The 15889-nt window shown below is 34.9% G+C and overlaps 1 protein-coding gene across 1 annotated transcript in view; it reads right to left on the reverse strand.

Annotated features, from left to right (window-relative positions):
• Positions 1–302: 302 nt before the first annotated feature.
• The window catches only part of LOC107289593 (F-actin-uncapping protein LRRC16A-like), a 69747-nt gene continuing 54160 nt past the window's right edge, over positions 303–15889 (reverse strand). The window contains exons 3-12 of the mRNA XM_015818375.1: positions 14832–14882; positions 10074–10133; positions 8215–8336; positions 6965–7062; positions 6527–6597; positions 6290–6363; positions 5089–5164; positions 2984–3072; positions 1573–1667; positions 303–397 (exon numbers count right to left, since the gene is read on the reverse strand). Of these exons, the coding sequence (XP_015673861.1) occupies positions 303–397; positions 1573–1667; positions 2984–3072; positions 5089–5164; positions 6290–6363; positions 6527–6597; positions 6965–7062; positions 8215–8336; positions 10074–10133; positions 14832–14882 (831 nt within the window). The remainder of the gene's footprint in view (positions 398–1572; positions 1668–2983; positions 3073–5088; positions 5165–6289; positions 6364–6526; positions 6598–6964; positions 7063–8214; positions 8337–10073; positions 10134–14831; positions 14883–15889) is intronic.

Below are 15889 nucleotides of genomic sequence, written 5' to 3' on the forward strand. Positions count from 1 at the left end.
CCATGAATCCAGTCAAGTTATTACTGCCACGGAAGAAGCAATTTTTCATGGACTTGTTTAGTAAAAATCTACATTGATAGCAAGATTATACAATATGCCCACCTGTCAAATATATCAAGTACAAGGAATCCAATGGTGAAAATGCATTGCAGCTAATTTTGGCTGCCACAGACAAACAGTAATGTGATGCAGGATACTGTTCAAGCTTATTATTTATCCTACCCTTGGAAAGCTATGAAATGAATAAATATTCAATAGAACCTAAAAAGAAATATATTTCATTATAATTAAGCACAATTATGTTATATACCTTTAGGTGATAATGAGGTTTTAGATAAATTTAAATGCATCAGCCCCTTTGGTAGTTTGGCAAACTGAATACTTAAGGAAGATACTCCTGTAAAAGAATAAAAATGAGGCCCACATCAAAAGTGAAAACATATTTGCAGAGTAATTACTTTTTACCTTATTTAGTTTTATTTATTTATCTAATTTAGTCAATGTTCCAAAATGGGGTGGGACAGAAGAAGAAGGCTATTTTCCTGTACCCCACCAGTCTATAACATACCCATCCCCTCTTTCTATGTTAATATGATTCTATTGTTACCATTTGAGCTCAAATAGTGAGTTCTCACCATTTAGTCTAGTTTACTGGAAACTCAAGTATATAAAAACAAAACAGCAGCCTAATAGCACAAAAATTGGGCTGTTTGGCCAATTAAAAATAGCAATAACGATGATAATTTGTCCTCAACGTTTAACTTATCTGCATATTTGTGTTTGTACATACATATACATACATACATATCTCCACAACATAGGCTTTAATAAATATTTTCTCCTCACTAGAAAGGGTGTCTAATACAGATTCCTCAGCATACTAATTACAGTATAAAGTCTTTAAACTATATTGGTAATAAAAAAAACAAATGTATGGACCTGAAGTTAACTTGCCAATATTCTTTTAGGCCCTTATGTTCAAAATATGATTATGATCAGATTTTACAGAAAATATTTTTGAATTAAATCAGTGGAACAGTTTGTACATAAATAAGTTTTATTGTTATAGCAAGGTTTCAATTTATTCAAAATGGTTGTTGTTCTGAACTTAGCAAAATAAGTGCTAGTAAAAATAAAATACACCTTTATAATATTTCTATTTCTATCTATTTCTCACAGAACCCATAGCTAGCCATCATGACTTGAACATAACAAAATGTCCATTATGACACAAACTTTATCCTTTCAGATTTGCATCATGTGTTGCATGCTGTTAGGTAAGTATTGAAGACTGTATCACAACATACATTTTATTATGTATATTGCGATACAGTCCCTCTACTCCCATATATATTCATGTCCCATGTAGTTATTAAGCATCATCTGCCAACAAACTACCATAAGAGATTATAGATATATGAAAGAGGAAAGGTTCTTCATTAACAATTGTAAGTATTTACAATGCAGTAATAGAATCCATAATATTGTTTGATTTCAAGAAAAAATGAAAGAAGTATACTAATCCTCCTATTGGGCTTGTATTATGAGTGGGAAATGAAAGTGTTACAGTACCTCTGTCCTCTAGAGGATTGTTAGCAAGATTAATTGTATGAAGTCCTGAGGTGGGATTGTGGGATAGAGCATTGGCCAACTTCTGTGCAAAATCTCTAAGAAACAAAGAAAACCATAAAAGATTATACTGTATTTTGCACTATACCATATTCATGAATTTTATATGAACTGACTATAGATTACACTGAACTGAAGAGCCTATTTAGAATATTACGTTCGAGTACATGGATTTGCACATATGTTGTATTAGTTGAAACAATTGATTTATATGTGGGATGTTGCACTAGGTATGGCGAGAAACATACCTAGTGCATTGGGCAGGAAAGATGCCATGTCTACTTTTAATATCCTCCTGTTTTCTATTATTTTTGATGAGGTAATAAACATTAGAATTATACAGCACTTTGGAAATAATTCACACCCGGTATTTCATGTGATTCCAGTACAAGATGCAGCTATTTTGAAGACTTGCAGCCAGATGCTACATTCACCCATCACCATTACTCTGAAACATCTTTCTAGAACCAAATCATTGCATATCTCTAACACACATTATTGAGTGATTCAAGGGACATGGTATTTTTATTTTATCTATGCTGCCTAATGGCAAATAAAAATATATTTACATATCAGCATAGTTGCTCAATATCAGATGGACTCTCCAAAGGAGTAGCCCACTTAGCCTAGATTGCATTTGTCCATTAATTTTTTTTTAAGATTGCTAATTTCATTTATAGACACATGCATTTGAATGTTATATCTTTTTAAGCTATGTTGCAAAGACATAATCTTGATTTTGTATATCTTGTACAACTACTTAGAAATAGGCCTTATTCAATACAATCACACAGATGAGCTGCTGGCAACAATTGTTTAAGTTATGAATATATGGGGGAGGGTCCTTGGTGCTCTCTGAGCTTGGTTGTTTTCTTGCAGATTTTATTACTTAAACTAAGCATCAAGGACCTCTCATTTCAATCCCTGAGCTACAAATATTCTCTTTTATCACTGTACATAATGGCTCCTCCCTACCACCCCCAAGTGGATAAGGGCAAGCATCCCATCAGAGATTTATTTTCTAAAAGGCCAAATCCTATATATACTTCTAGTATGAATAAACCAAAAGGGTAACCCACAAAATTGTAACAAAAAGTAATGCTAATGTCATATTTGCATACTATGACTTCTGGAAAATGAACCTCAAATAGATATTTTGCAATTGTAACAAAGCTATCCACAGTAAAACTATGGTTGGAAATAACTGCAATAGATAAATATGCCAACATAGTTTAATGCTGTTAAATGCCAATAAATATATTACAATACTGCAGCTTCAGACTTACAACTTCCTCTGATGTTATTGGGTTTTATTAAAAATGTTAGTGTTGGTTAATTAAAAAGAATGACTTACGTCCTAAGACCAGCATTCTCTAGTACTAGCTCTTCCAATCTACTGGATCTGCTCACAACTCTTAAGATCTGCTCACAAACATCAGTGGACTGTCATAAGAATAATGGTACAACATTAAGAACAAAAGAAAACATATTAGCAGTATAAGAAATTGAGAGTCTGGTGAGGTCGTACCTCTTAAAAGTCTTAACAGTGGTGCAAGAAACCAACAGCATGAATTACAGAAAATTACAGACAATGAATTCATTCATGTTCATTCAGAAATCTAGTCACAAAACTCTACAAATTCAGTTTGGTGCCCCCTACTACACCACAAAGAACCAAGTTTTGTCAGCAATGTTACCATGTATGGTAAGAATATCACACATATTTTTTCTAGAACAGCTTAATAACAAGAAATGATGGCAAGTTTATAAAGAGTTCAGTGAACTTATTGATATACTGTTTCTCCTGCCTTATTCATATTAGAACAGTGATTCTAACCAGTCATAAGGAAAGTTATGTCCATGACAAAACAAAATACAGATGTATTTTTAATGTATTTAGTCTTCTGTTCGTTTAGTTTGATGTTGGATTAAGTAGCCCAAAATGCATCTAAAGTTTAGTAAGACTTAATCTTCTGCAAATATTCTTCAACTTTATCCTACTATCTATATAAAACTGCCTCATTCAAAATTAAAAATGAATAAAGCGCAGGCAGAAACCTGCACAAAATGTTTTCTGAACTACTCCTATAGCTTCTAAAAATGCCAAATAATTAAGATAATGCAGAAACTGGAATACTTTTTTCCCAGTGTTACAAAGTTATATATGTGGATAGCGGCTTTAGGAATCCTACTATAAGCTTACTTAAGAATCAGAATCAAAATATAAATTATTCTGCTGATTCTGTTAACTCCATTTTAAATATGCACACCTACTTGTAAAATATAATTGTTAGCTCCATCTAAACCAAATAAGTTCAGTGTAAACATTTCAGTGACATCTTAAACAACAGTACGCTTTGGTATAACTTGGTTTTTTGAATATAATTTTTTAAAGTTTTCTTAGACTAGAAGGCCAATTTCCTTATAAAGGGCTGTTTGATTTCCATACTGTTTAAACAAGGAATGTTCCACTTCATCCTCTGAAATATTTGCTATGGTTAAATGCTTGTCAGTAATATTTGCACAATTTAGTTAATTTAATTGCAGCAGAGTTATTTCTCAAACAGATCTGCTTACATTTTTTTTCTTTTTATTAGGACTATAGTGTTTTAAGAACTCTGGATTAATTTTGGGGGGAAGCTTTAAAAATGTCTCAAAATACAGTAAGCAAACGAAAGTGATATTTCTCACTCTCAACTCTCTCCCCTCCTATTCAATGTCTACATGAAATCACTGAGTGGAGTCATTTGCCAGTTTGAGTTTGTAACATCAGTATATTTATAATAATGGATAAAGTAAAGCCAGACTGCTCACTAGAAGCATTAATAACAAAACTTAAGCTAAAATACTCAGTACAAATAATAAAAAGCAAATGCCATTGATTGTGATCCTTCGAAAAAAGGGGCCAATATAAAACACAGTGGTTAGATATTATTTGATGATACAAGGATAGGTTTAGAAGAACTAAAAGAAGCAGTTTTCTGACAGATAATCCTGGTGCAATTGTGTCTATCACAGACCTGGGCATTTTATGGCCTGCAGGCCACATCCAGCTTTTGGCTGTCTCTGTCCAGTCTGCATGAGATTAATTGGAAATTAGAAATCAAATGTAACTAAATGCGCTGCATGGGGCAGGAGAAGAATTCGTGTCGGGTCCAGCTCGTGCTCTTTCATGGCGGCTGTGGAAGGGCGAGGAGAGAAAGCCTCGCCCCTTGCCTGAAGAGTTGAGGTAACAGAGTTTGAGGACATCAAATCAGGTTACATTGGTTCAGCCCTCCATAACAGTCACAGGTTCTCCTGTAGCCACTTGGGATAATTAATTGTCCACCCCCAGTCTATCAAGTCATGAAATGTCAGAAGGCCTGAAAAACTACCCTTCTAAAATAATTATATATTCTACACAAGTTTCCCCCAAACACTTTGAATCAAGATACAGTCATTCTGCATCCTAATACTTACTAACTTTAGATCCTTAGAGGAAAGCTTTGTAAACCACTGATTGTATTCCAGGGCAGCAACTATTGGTATTAAATCTCTAAGGGAAGAAAAAAAATCATATATTGAAAGAAAAATTTCTAGACAGAAGTAATTTGGGAGGTTGTAGGAACTTTTTTTTTAAATTATCATTTTTCTCTTGCATTAACTCCTGAACCATAAGATGACCTGAGTTTTGGCATTTCATTCCTCCCCAAAATAAATGCCTGCTTAAGAAGTGATTTCAGCAATCAAGTTAAAATGTATTTTTTTATTTCATTTAATCTCATATAGAGCATTTTAATCTGATAAATGGTTGCTTTTATAAGTTCTTCATTCAATTAGAATGAACATATGCTAAATGTTTCCATGCTGACCACAACAAAGCGAGGATTGGTTTCAATGTTCCCTTTTCATCACTGTTGTTAACAGTAAATGGTCATTAAACAAGGCAGTCACTAAATGACTAGCTGTAATATGTTTTAACATTTCATCAGGGGTAGGCAACCTTGGCTCTTTTATGACTCATGGACTTCAATTCCCAGAATTCCTGAGCCAGCCGGCTCAGGAATTCTGGGAGTTGAAGTCCATGAGTCATAAAAGAGCCAAGGTTGCCTACCCCTGCACTAGCTCCTTTGAACAAGAAGCTATTTTCTGATTATGTGAAAATCTCAGCGAGTTCCAATTTATTTCCAATACAATTTTAAGTATTTAATGTCAATGAACCCCTTTCTATAACAATATTATTTCTGACTGATAAAATACATATACTTAAAACAATATTTTACATATGAACCAATAGTTCACAATCTGTAAAGATAGTCAGGATCCACACCAGAGGCTTTTAAGCTCTTGTTTAAGTCAGCTGTTTGAATCAAGGAGCAACTCCACCCCCTCCTTATAAAACTGCATTCCGTAAAGTATGAAGAGCTGCAACTAGAAGGAATACTACTTCACCCAATGATGTATGAATGAAAGTATTTTCTACTCATGTATATCTCATCTCATAATTGCAAACTAATGAAAACCCAGAGCAAGATGAGCCCTTTGCAGCCGTTACAATCCTGCTGAACAAAAGGTTCTTCTGTTAGCACCCAATGAGATCAAAAGATTATTACTGGACAGATAATCTTTCACATTAGATGACTACCATACACTTTCATTTATTCAGGATCTTAGTATTTACCTGTGGTCAAGATGGCTAAAGTCTTGCAAATTTAATTCCCTGGTATCTTGAGTCAGATAAATGGTATCAACATCCTAGTTAGATTAAAAAAAGAACATAATACATTTTAGAGGAAAACTATTTAATTTCTTAGCACAAATTGCTTATATAATTGATAGGCTCTAGTAAAGGCCTTTTTTGTTTCTTTTTGCCTCAGTAACTACAAGTAAGATTTCCCAATCTTATTTCTATACTTACCCACTGCACTTCTTCCCTATACGGAGAGCCCAGCCAGTCACAAACGCATGCATACATTTGAGAAAAACCACCTAAAAACAAAACAAAACAAAATCCCACTAACCATTTATCGCTGTGGGGAATAATTCTTAAAACCACTGATACACATATCCTGATGGTAAGTTGATTTTATCTCTCTTTGGCACGTACGTTATCCTCAAGCACAATATGCAACTAACTGAACCTACAGCACATCCCTCTATAATATACAGCAGGCAGGATACAGCATAAAAATAGCATCTTCCCACACTGCTCAAAATGGCTCTTCATTCTAACTACACCTTAGGACTAATTATATTTTCCCCCAAAGTGAATCCTACACCAGAAATAGAACTAAGCTTCCGTGTACTGGTGATGCCAGAAACTCCGTATTTCAGCTGAAAAAACACACACACTCACCACATGGGCCTAATTCTCCTACAGTTTGACTGTCCCACAGAGTCTGCAGATTAGCCAGCCTGTCTGGGGGCTCCATAATTACTTTCTTCATTATTCTCCTAGAAGCCAGAAGTAAATGCATACATGAATTAGAATTCATCAAAATGTAGTTTGCTATTTCGTGCTTATGTACTTGAACTGCAAGCTTCCATTGGGATTGTGTCCCAGATCTGAAATTTGAAGGAATTATCCCTTAGCTAACATTAATGGTTGACATTCTGTTAGATTTAAGAACTATCTCAACCCTATGTATTTTATCCTTATAAATCTCAAAGCATTCTGCAAAGCTACTTTGCAATTTCAGTGATCTCGTCTCTATAACATTTGCAATTATCATATGGTTACATCTGATTCTTTAGAAAAGCTATTTGACACTGTTTATTTTTCAGCTATGATAAAACGAAACATCTAGTAATTAAGATTACACATAATGAACTCTTAAAATCTTCACTGAAACAGCATTGATATTTTTGAAAACTCAATGCTTTCTAAACGCTGAATATCACCACCAGAAGCTGCCAAAAAGGTATTAACTGGTATCCTGCCAAAGAAGTTACTGTACTGGTATCCTGCAAAATAGCAGCAACTATAATAGCTGTACAACTCAAGAATGTCAGTTGTTCCCTAGGTAGATATTATCTCCCACTCGCAATATTAAGTCTATTAAGTTTTCATAAGGATTGTGCAGTGCTTTGGATTTGAAAGGGAAAAAATGCTCTGACTTGTACATAGTATACATAGTACTTGCCACTACTTCTTCAAAGCAAACACCTTTTTTCCTGAAAAAATGCTTAACTTATGAAGGAAAACAATACAGTTCTGGGAAAAGATGCAGTTGCTTTAAAAAGTAGCCAACAGATATTACACAAGTGCTCCTCCATGCTACAAAACACCTTTTTCTATTTGAATCTAAAATGCTGCATAGCCTTTCTGTTCTACCATTTTTAAGTGGTTTGAGTCAATACATCTGGTATATTATACCAAAGAATAACTTGCTCTATGTTTTGTCCACAGGGTTGATACAAAATGTATGGAAATCCATCCCATTCTATCTCCCTTGGATAAATTTAATAAATATTCTCAAAAATGTATTTAGAAATGTGGAGAAGACAAATTAGCATCACTGATACACCCAAATACAACAGGTGAGAGAAAAAGAGAGAGAGAGATGGAGTCTATTTTGGTAAACATTTATACCAAGATGTACCTACACTGGAGACAGACCAGGGAATATTCTCCTAAGGCATGTTCCAATATGTGCCAACACTTCATGCACATCTTCAGATGAAGTTAACTTCATAGAAATGTTGCACTTTTCAGTTTCTATAATCAGCTGCATAAAAAGTGGGGGAGACATGAGGTAAGCCTTTATATAATCTTTATAAAATCCTTAAAAATTACAAATCAACAGTGAATAACAGTGCATTCAAAATCAGTTAGAATCTATGCTCATCTGTCTGAAAGGAGGAAGGGCTGCTGACGCATAACACAGGCAGCTATATGATCTGCTATGTCAAGCCAGAATCAGTTTTCTGCCCCACTCTAATCCATGGAAAAATTGCAGTTGAATAGCTCCTGATATTATCAGGACATATAAATATGTTATCAAAAGATCTCTGATTTACACATTCTTTTTCAACCTACAGCACTGTTTTTTCTGTATCTTTTTTTTTTTACAATGGCAGACATCACAAAGAATCTGTGCATCTATATGCTTATTAGCCCTGTGCAGTACCTTGGATATGATTTAAAAAAAGGGGCTTTGGAATGTGTGAACTGAGCATCTGTCTGCTGCTCTTTAAAGCAGCTCTTTTCCCCCCTGGAATCACATGATGGATCTCTCAGCTGCCATGTGAAAGGTTTAACTGCTTTACAGATTCGCAGACAGATATGATTTATGCTTTTAGTGCCAACCATAGTGTTGGAGTCTGTGAAGGAAGGGAGATTGGTGCAGCAACCCATCTCGATATATTTGAAAGAGGAAAATGTTCACAGATGAACACTGCTAATACTTTGAAAATGGAACGAAATGGAGAAGAGTGCAATGAACTCTTGGGTCATCTCAGGACAGAAGAAAATATGGCAATCTGTCCCAAACCTTAGTATGGCCTCCCACTCCTAAAGAAGATGGAAGAGGAAATGCTTCCCTTTGAAGTAAATATTTCAGTAACACCCCTTCTGAATTTAAGAAAAATTGGTAAGTAATTTGCTCTTATAGTTATCTCCAACTGATTCCATTAAACGTGCAAGATCATATCATCACAATACTGCAATATCAACTTAAACCAGGGATCTCCAAACTTGGCAACTTTAAGACTTGTGGATTTCAACTCCCATGGCTGGCTGGAGAATTTTAACTGAGGAATTCTGGGAGTTGAAGTCCACAAATCTTGGAGTTGAAATCCACAAGTCTTAAAGTTGCCAAGTTTGGAGACCCCTGACTGAAACACAAAGGTATTACTTGATATCTTCTGTTGATTAACTTCTTGCACTTTCTGCTTTTTAGTAGTGGTTTGAGAAGCCCTGGTTTACCTAGCTCATATGGACAGTAATAGTAAGCCACAGACAGTTACGATCTAGAATGTTAAGAGGCTATCCAAATAAGTAAATTAGGAATTTATCAAAGCCTTGGGTTTGAGCACAAAAGTATTCTTAAATATTATATCCCAATCATGATTTTTAATAAGAAAAACATTTGTAGAAGATGCATAAAATAAGTCCCAGATAAACCAAATACAAAACCATGGGCTGTTTATGTTTTACATTCACAGCATTTTTAATACCTTATTTGAACATGGAAACTACAACTACATTCAAATTGATCCTTATTTTTTCTTGTGAAGAGAAACATTAATTTTTGTATAACCAAAATCTAATTTGTTATACCTATACTGCAGAAATATGCAATTTAACTTCCTATGAATATTCCTCTCAACATAATCCAGAAAAAATTCTTTCATATCACTAATTTAGTTCATCTGAAGGATAAAGCTGTGTAGAAGAACCACCAAAATGATTAAAATATTCTGGCATTATGTATTTCTGTGGCTATTTGTAACTAAATATTCACCTGGCCTGGTTTATTGCAAGTGATTCCTTGGATTTCCAAGTAGCTGAAAGTTAATTCTAGCTGCAATTCAGAGAGAACAGAAAATTATTTCAAAATATCAAAACATGGATTAAAATACATATTAAACAAAGATTAGACTATTGACCATATAACTTACATATAATTTATTGTAATGGTTTGCTCCTTGAGCATCATTCATTTGAATGGCATAAAACATACACAAAACAACCCAGGTTTAAGGGGCTAAAATTTGAGACCTAGGTAACAGAGGAAGATGGCAGCAGAGATAATTAAGGAAAAATGTACATTTTAGAGTCTGTCTGCATAAATATATGCTCTGTTCTATCACAATCTGTTTTGTTCACTATCAAGCTTCATCTTCCAAATAGGAATGAAACACTTAGGCAAGTTCACAAGAAAGCCAAGAAGTTCAGAAAAGTATAAGTTAATCAAGAAGAGACACCATAATCAAAGAATTTCAGCAATTGATGTGACTCAAGAATAACCCATCATCTGAGATCTCTTACAAAGGGTTTTCTTTGCCGTTCAATGTAACAGACTATCTGCTCCCCTCTTTTCAGCATGCTTGCCATTCTGTCCATCATTTTTATAACCGATTTGCCATAATTTTATTTCCCCTAACAGTACAAATGGAAAATGGTAGGAAACTTCATGTTTTTCATCAAATCAACAGTGTGTCCTTACCTAATCAGAAAAGAAAAAGGAAAAATAGCCTTCTGCTGGCAATGAAAAACAAAAATACAGATGAAAAGGCAGAATCTGCAGTATTAACATGCAATGTTTTTGGCTCTGGGCTTCTGATTGCAAACAATCTGATATGCGGGTAGTCCTTGACTTAATTGAGCCCAAAATTTCTGTAGCCAAGTGAGACATTTATTAAGTGAATTTTGCCCATTATATGACCTTTCTTTCCACAGTTGTTAAATGAATCGCTGCAGTTGTTAAATTAGTAACATGGTTTTTAAGTGAATCTAGTTTTCCCATTAACTTTGCTTGTCACAAAAGGTGATCATATGATCCCAGGACACTACAAGGATCATAAAAATGAGTGAGCTCCCAAGCATCTTAATTTTAATCATGTGACCATGGGGATGCTGCAATGGTCGTAAGTGTGAAAAACACTCATAAATCACTTTTTTCAGTGCCGTTGTAACTTTGAACAGTCATTAAATAAACTGTGGTAAGTTGAGGACTACCTGTAATAAGATCCTCCTTACTGAATGCATTCAAATGGACAAGTGCTAACTTATAGCAGTACTTGAAGGACTGGAATAACAAGTGAGCACACTTCATGTAAAGAGTAAACTTATTTATTGCTTTGAATTAATTTGTATGCCATCAATTCATAGCAGCTAACATAAGTAAGTATATAAAACAAAGGACATGCTAGAATAGACAGAATGGAAATCTCTAATATTGGAAAACAGGAAAACATCGTTACATAAGAAAGAAAAACAATTAAAGAGGCCAATCTAGTGGACAAGTAGGAACAAGAGACAGAGATGATGATCTGCACAGCTGGAACTCTGAAACATTTTTCAGGCTGAGAAAAGAAATAGACTCTGAGTATCTGGCAAAAGAAAAGAAGAAGCTGCCAAACATGAGATTACAATTAAATGAATGGCTGGTCTGAAAAATGTACTGAAATGGTGTTCTCATTGAAATCGATGGTGTCAAATGGGGCACCACAAGATTCAGTACTGCATCCCGTACAACATTTTTATTCATTGCCCAATGAAGTAGAAGAAATGTTGATTAGATTTGCAGATGACACAAAATTTAAATGGCTGGAAAATAGAAATAAAATTGAAAACCTGATCAGAGAAAGAGCCCTGGAAAAAAAATTAACGGAAATAAATACAAAGTTCCTTGCTTAGGAAACAGAAATAAAATGCTCAGGGCTGGGATTATGGTTAGGAAATCCTGGCTTAGTAATGAATGGTAGGTGGAAAAGATTTTGGAATAGCAGTTATAATCAACTGAAAATGATTCAGTGGTGCTATGTGGCAGCAAACAACAAAAAAAGGCTGCAACTTCAGAAGTAAACAAGAAAAATAAAATTTCTACTTTATTTTGCACAGTTCAGATCTAGATGAGGGAAATAAGGATTACCAGGGACTAAAAAGCAAAATCATGTGAAGAGAGATTGAAGGAATTTGGAATGTTTAACCTTCAGAAGAAAAGTTGAGGAGTTATAATACCATTATTCAACTATTCTTTCAATAACTGAAAGAGAAACAGTTAAGTGAATTTTGCCTCATTTTACGACCTTTCTTGCCACAGTTGTTAAGTGAATCACTGCAGTTGTTAAGTTACTAACACGGTTGTTAAATAAATCTGGCTTCCCCATTGACTTTGCTTGTCAAGACGTTGCAAAAGGTGATCACATGGCCCCAGGACACTGCAAGCATCATAAATATGAGTCAGCTGCCAAGCACCTAAATTTTTATCAGGTGACCATGAGGATGCTGCAACAGTTGTAAGTGGGAAATACAGTCATAAATCACTTTTTTCAGTGCTGTTGTAACTCGGTCAGTGAATGAACTGTTGTAAGTTGAGGATTACCTGTAATAAGATCCTCCTTATTGAACACATTCAAATGGACAACCCACTAATTTAAAACATTCACACCTTCGACACTGCAACAAGAAGAAATTCTTTTGTATCTGAATAGAAATTTGCTGCAAGTCATTTTTTTAAAAAGATTATTCTGTGTTAATCATGGTTTTCTATGGAGCTCAGTTTCCCCCCCCCCTCAGGATTCACTACTTTACAGATTTTAAATTTCCAAATATATTTTTAAAGCTCAATATATCCTCTTATTTCCTGATGTGGCACGTTTAATTTGGCATGTTTGCCACAATTCAAACTTTGGTAATGTTACTCCACTACAGCTGACTCTGACTAATGTTTCTATATATGATGCATATAATTAAGAAAGGGAAAATCAAGTGTCACTCCTATTTCATTTTGTTAGTCTTTCTGAAGTAGTTGTTGTCAAAGCAAAAAACAGGGACGTATGCCAGCAACATGTTAGCCAGAGTGCATTGGTCATGTGACCAACCTGATTTTACAATGGTTTTTGTGGCAGTCTTTAAGTGAACTCCATGATTGTTAAGTGAATCAATGGTTTGCTATGGGTGCAGTTTGGCTGAAAATTAGGAGTGGGTTTTTTTTGGTAAAAACCATCATAAAACACGGTCAGATGACCATGGGATGTTGCAAATAACAACTGTGTTATCAAGCATCCAAAGTTCAGTTATGTGACCACAAAGGGAGCCTGACCATCTGAACTTCAAATCCAGGCCATAAGTCCCCTTTTGGGGGGTCAGTTGTAACTTCAACAGTCACTAAGTGATCAGTTGTAGGTTGAGGACTGCTTGTATATAGCAAACTATATAACATTCCTTTACACCATTCATTTTCAAGTTGTAAATAGAACCAATTCTAGAAAAATGAGAAATCAACGATGTTGTAGGTCAACCCCCATTTCCTCCTTACTCCCACTAGTGAAAAATACATCCCTGGCAAATTCTACAATGAATTATTATCCCGTTTTGGGAATACGGAGCAGAATGAGGCTAGAAAGATATTGGCAAACTCTCAAGTCTTCATAGTGAAAATGGCAGTAAGATTGGACCAGGAAGTAATACTAATGAAATCAGCATTGTGCCCCAATGTTTATATTCAGACCTGCTAAAGCCCGCAAGACAAAGGAACTAACAGGTCCTGGCCAGCAGAATCAAAATGATTTCAGAATCAGTTTCCTTCATGCCCTGTAGAATAATACATCTCCAAACTCCACTGCAGAGGATTATTTCAAAGAATTTTGTTTGGATAAGTCTGTCAACTTTGAATACCACCATGGTGGCCATTATAAAGAGAAGCTCAATTATAACTTATGTCTCAAGAATTCTGCAGAGACATAATGCTAATTAGTGAACCTACTTAAAATATTGATATATGTAAATGAACAAGAGGGGTTTTTCATTTAAGAATCAAGCAAGGGGATAATCCAGCCATATGATCTGAAATAGTCTTTACATAAATTTTTATACAACTATTTGTTAATTGCCCCAGAAGGCTACTATAATAAAAACTGATTTCTACTCATTTGGATTTTATATCATTGCAAAGCAGTAATCTGAATGTTCCTTTATTAGTTTCTATGATGGAATGTAGTAAGGAGGTGGATTCCCAGAAGGGAGGAAAGAGTTAAGTGGCAACAGTCTCAGGCAACTTAGTCTCAATCTTATTTGTGAGACAAAGAAGATGAAGACAGCTCCTCCCTAATAGTTCACACAGTATATTGTAGATGCAGATAGCAGAGTCTCGAAAGATTTTGTTTTTAGGTCTTAAACAATAAAGAACTCAGTTTGGAAAAATCATGTGTCATTCTTGCTTCATATTATCAACAGCTTAGAACTTAAAAAACATTGTGAAGTTAAATTATCTTTCAGACACATGGATACCTTCACAAAATTTCACATTCAACAGGAAGAAAAAGTAAAGTGTGCCCCTATACGTTCAAGAAGATTGCATAAATTTGTTCCAATCCTAACAGTTTAAGCAATTTAGAAAAAAGAGGAAACAATGCACAGCATTTTCTCTTAGAAGTATTCTATTAACTATTCTCAATCATCTTATTATATTCCAAAGACTATGACCAAAATATTATCTTAAAAATAAGTGAACTTTGCTAGATTACAGGAAAAAAGTGGTAAAATTTAGCCTTACCTTGGTAGGAATACGGGAAGTTAACAGAAAGGCCCGACATGATGTTAGCACCTGCAAAATAAATAACAAATGTTTACTTTTATAAATAAAAAATAAAAATCCTGAAGCATTTATATTCAGAAATGTTTTCATGCTGTAATTTCTTAATAGCTACATACAGAAAAATCTATAGGAGTTTGTAACTCTATTTATATTCCTTCAGTATCCACTGAATGTAAACAAATAATTTGCATAAAATGATAGAACTGGAAGAATGTACTTTGTCAAAACAGCTTGTACTGATTCTTCTAAGAACCCTATCATATAGCAGGTTCACACTCAAGTTATGAATAATTACAGCATCTCCTACTCACAAACCAGAATTAGAAGCCAGGTTGATCCTTTTGTGCTTTGGGATCTTGGTGTTCATATAGTGTACATGAATACTACTAAAAAGCTGAATTTTAGTGGAAGGAAGGTTTAAAGCTCAACCATACCTGCTGATTGGCATAATTTTGTACTTTGCACACAATAAAAACAGTTAAGACTGCAGGAGGCATTTCTTCTCTATTATGTTTTTTGGTAGATGTTAAGAAAAACCAAATGTACAGGTATAGTATAGGGGGTACCTTGCTCAATAGTAGTAACTGTGAGAGGGACCTCGGAGTCCTAGTGGACAATCACTTAAATATGAGCCAGCAGTGTGCTGCAGCTGCCAAAAAGGCCAACACAGTGCTGGGCTGCATCAACAGAGGGATAGAATCAAGATCACGTGAAGTATTAATATCACTTTACAATGCCTTGGTAAGGCCATACTTGGAATACTGCATCCAGTTTTGGTCACCACGATGTAAAAAAGATGTTGAGACTCTAGAAAGAGTACAGAGAAGAGCAACAAAGATGATCAGGGGACTGGAGGCCAAAGCATATAAGGAAAGGCTGCTGGAATTGGGTATGTCTAGTTTAATGAAGAGAAGGACGAGGGGGGACATGATAGCAGTATTCCAGTATCTCAGGGACTGCCACAAAGAAGAGGGAGTCAAGCTATTTTCCAAGGCGCCTGAAGGCAGGACAAGAAG

Source organism: Protobothrops mucrosquamatus, unplaced genomic scaffold (genome assembly GCF_001527695.2).
Source record: "Protobothrops mucrosquamatus isolate PMUCROS unplaced genomic scaffold, P.Mucros_1.0 scaffold733, whole genome shotgun sequence".
NCBI classification, from domain to species: Eukaryota; Metazoa; Chordata; class Lepidosauria; order Squamata; family Viperidae; genus Protobothrops; species Protobothrops mucrosquamatus.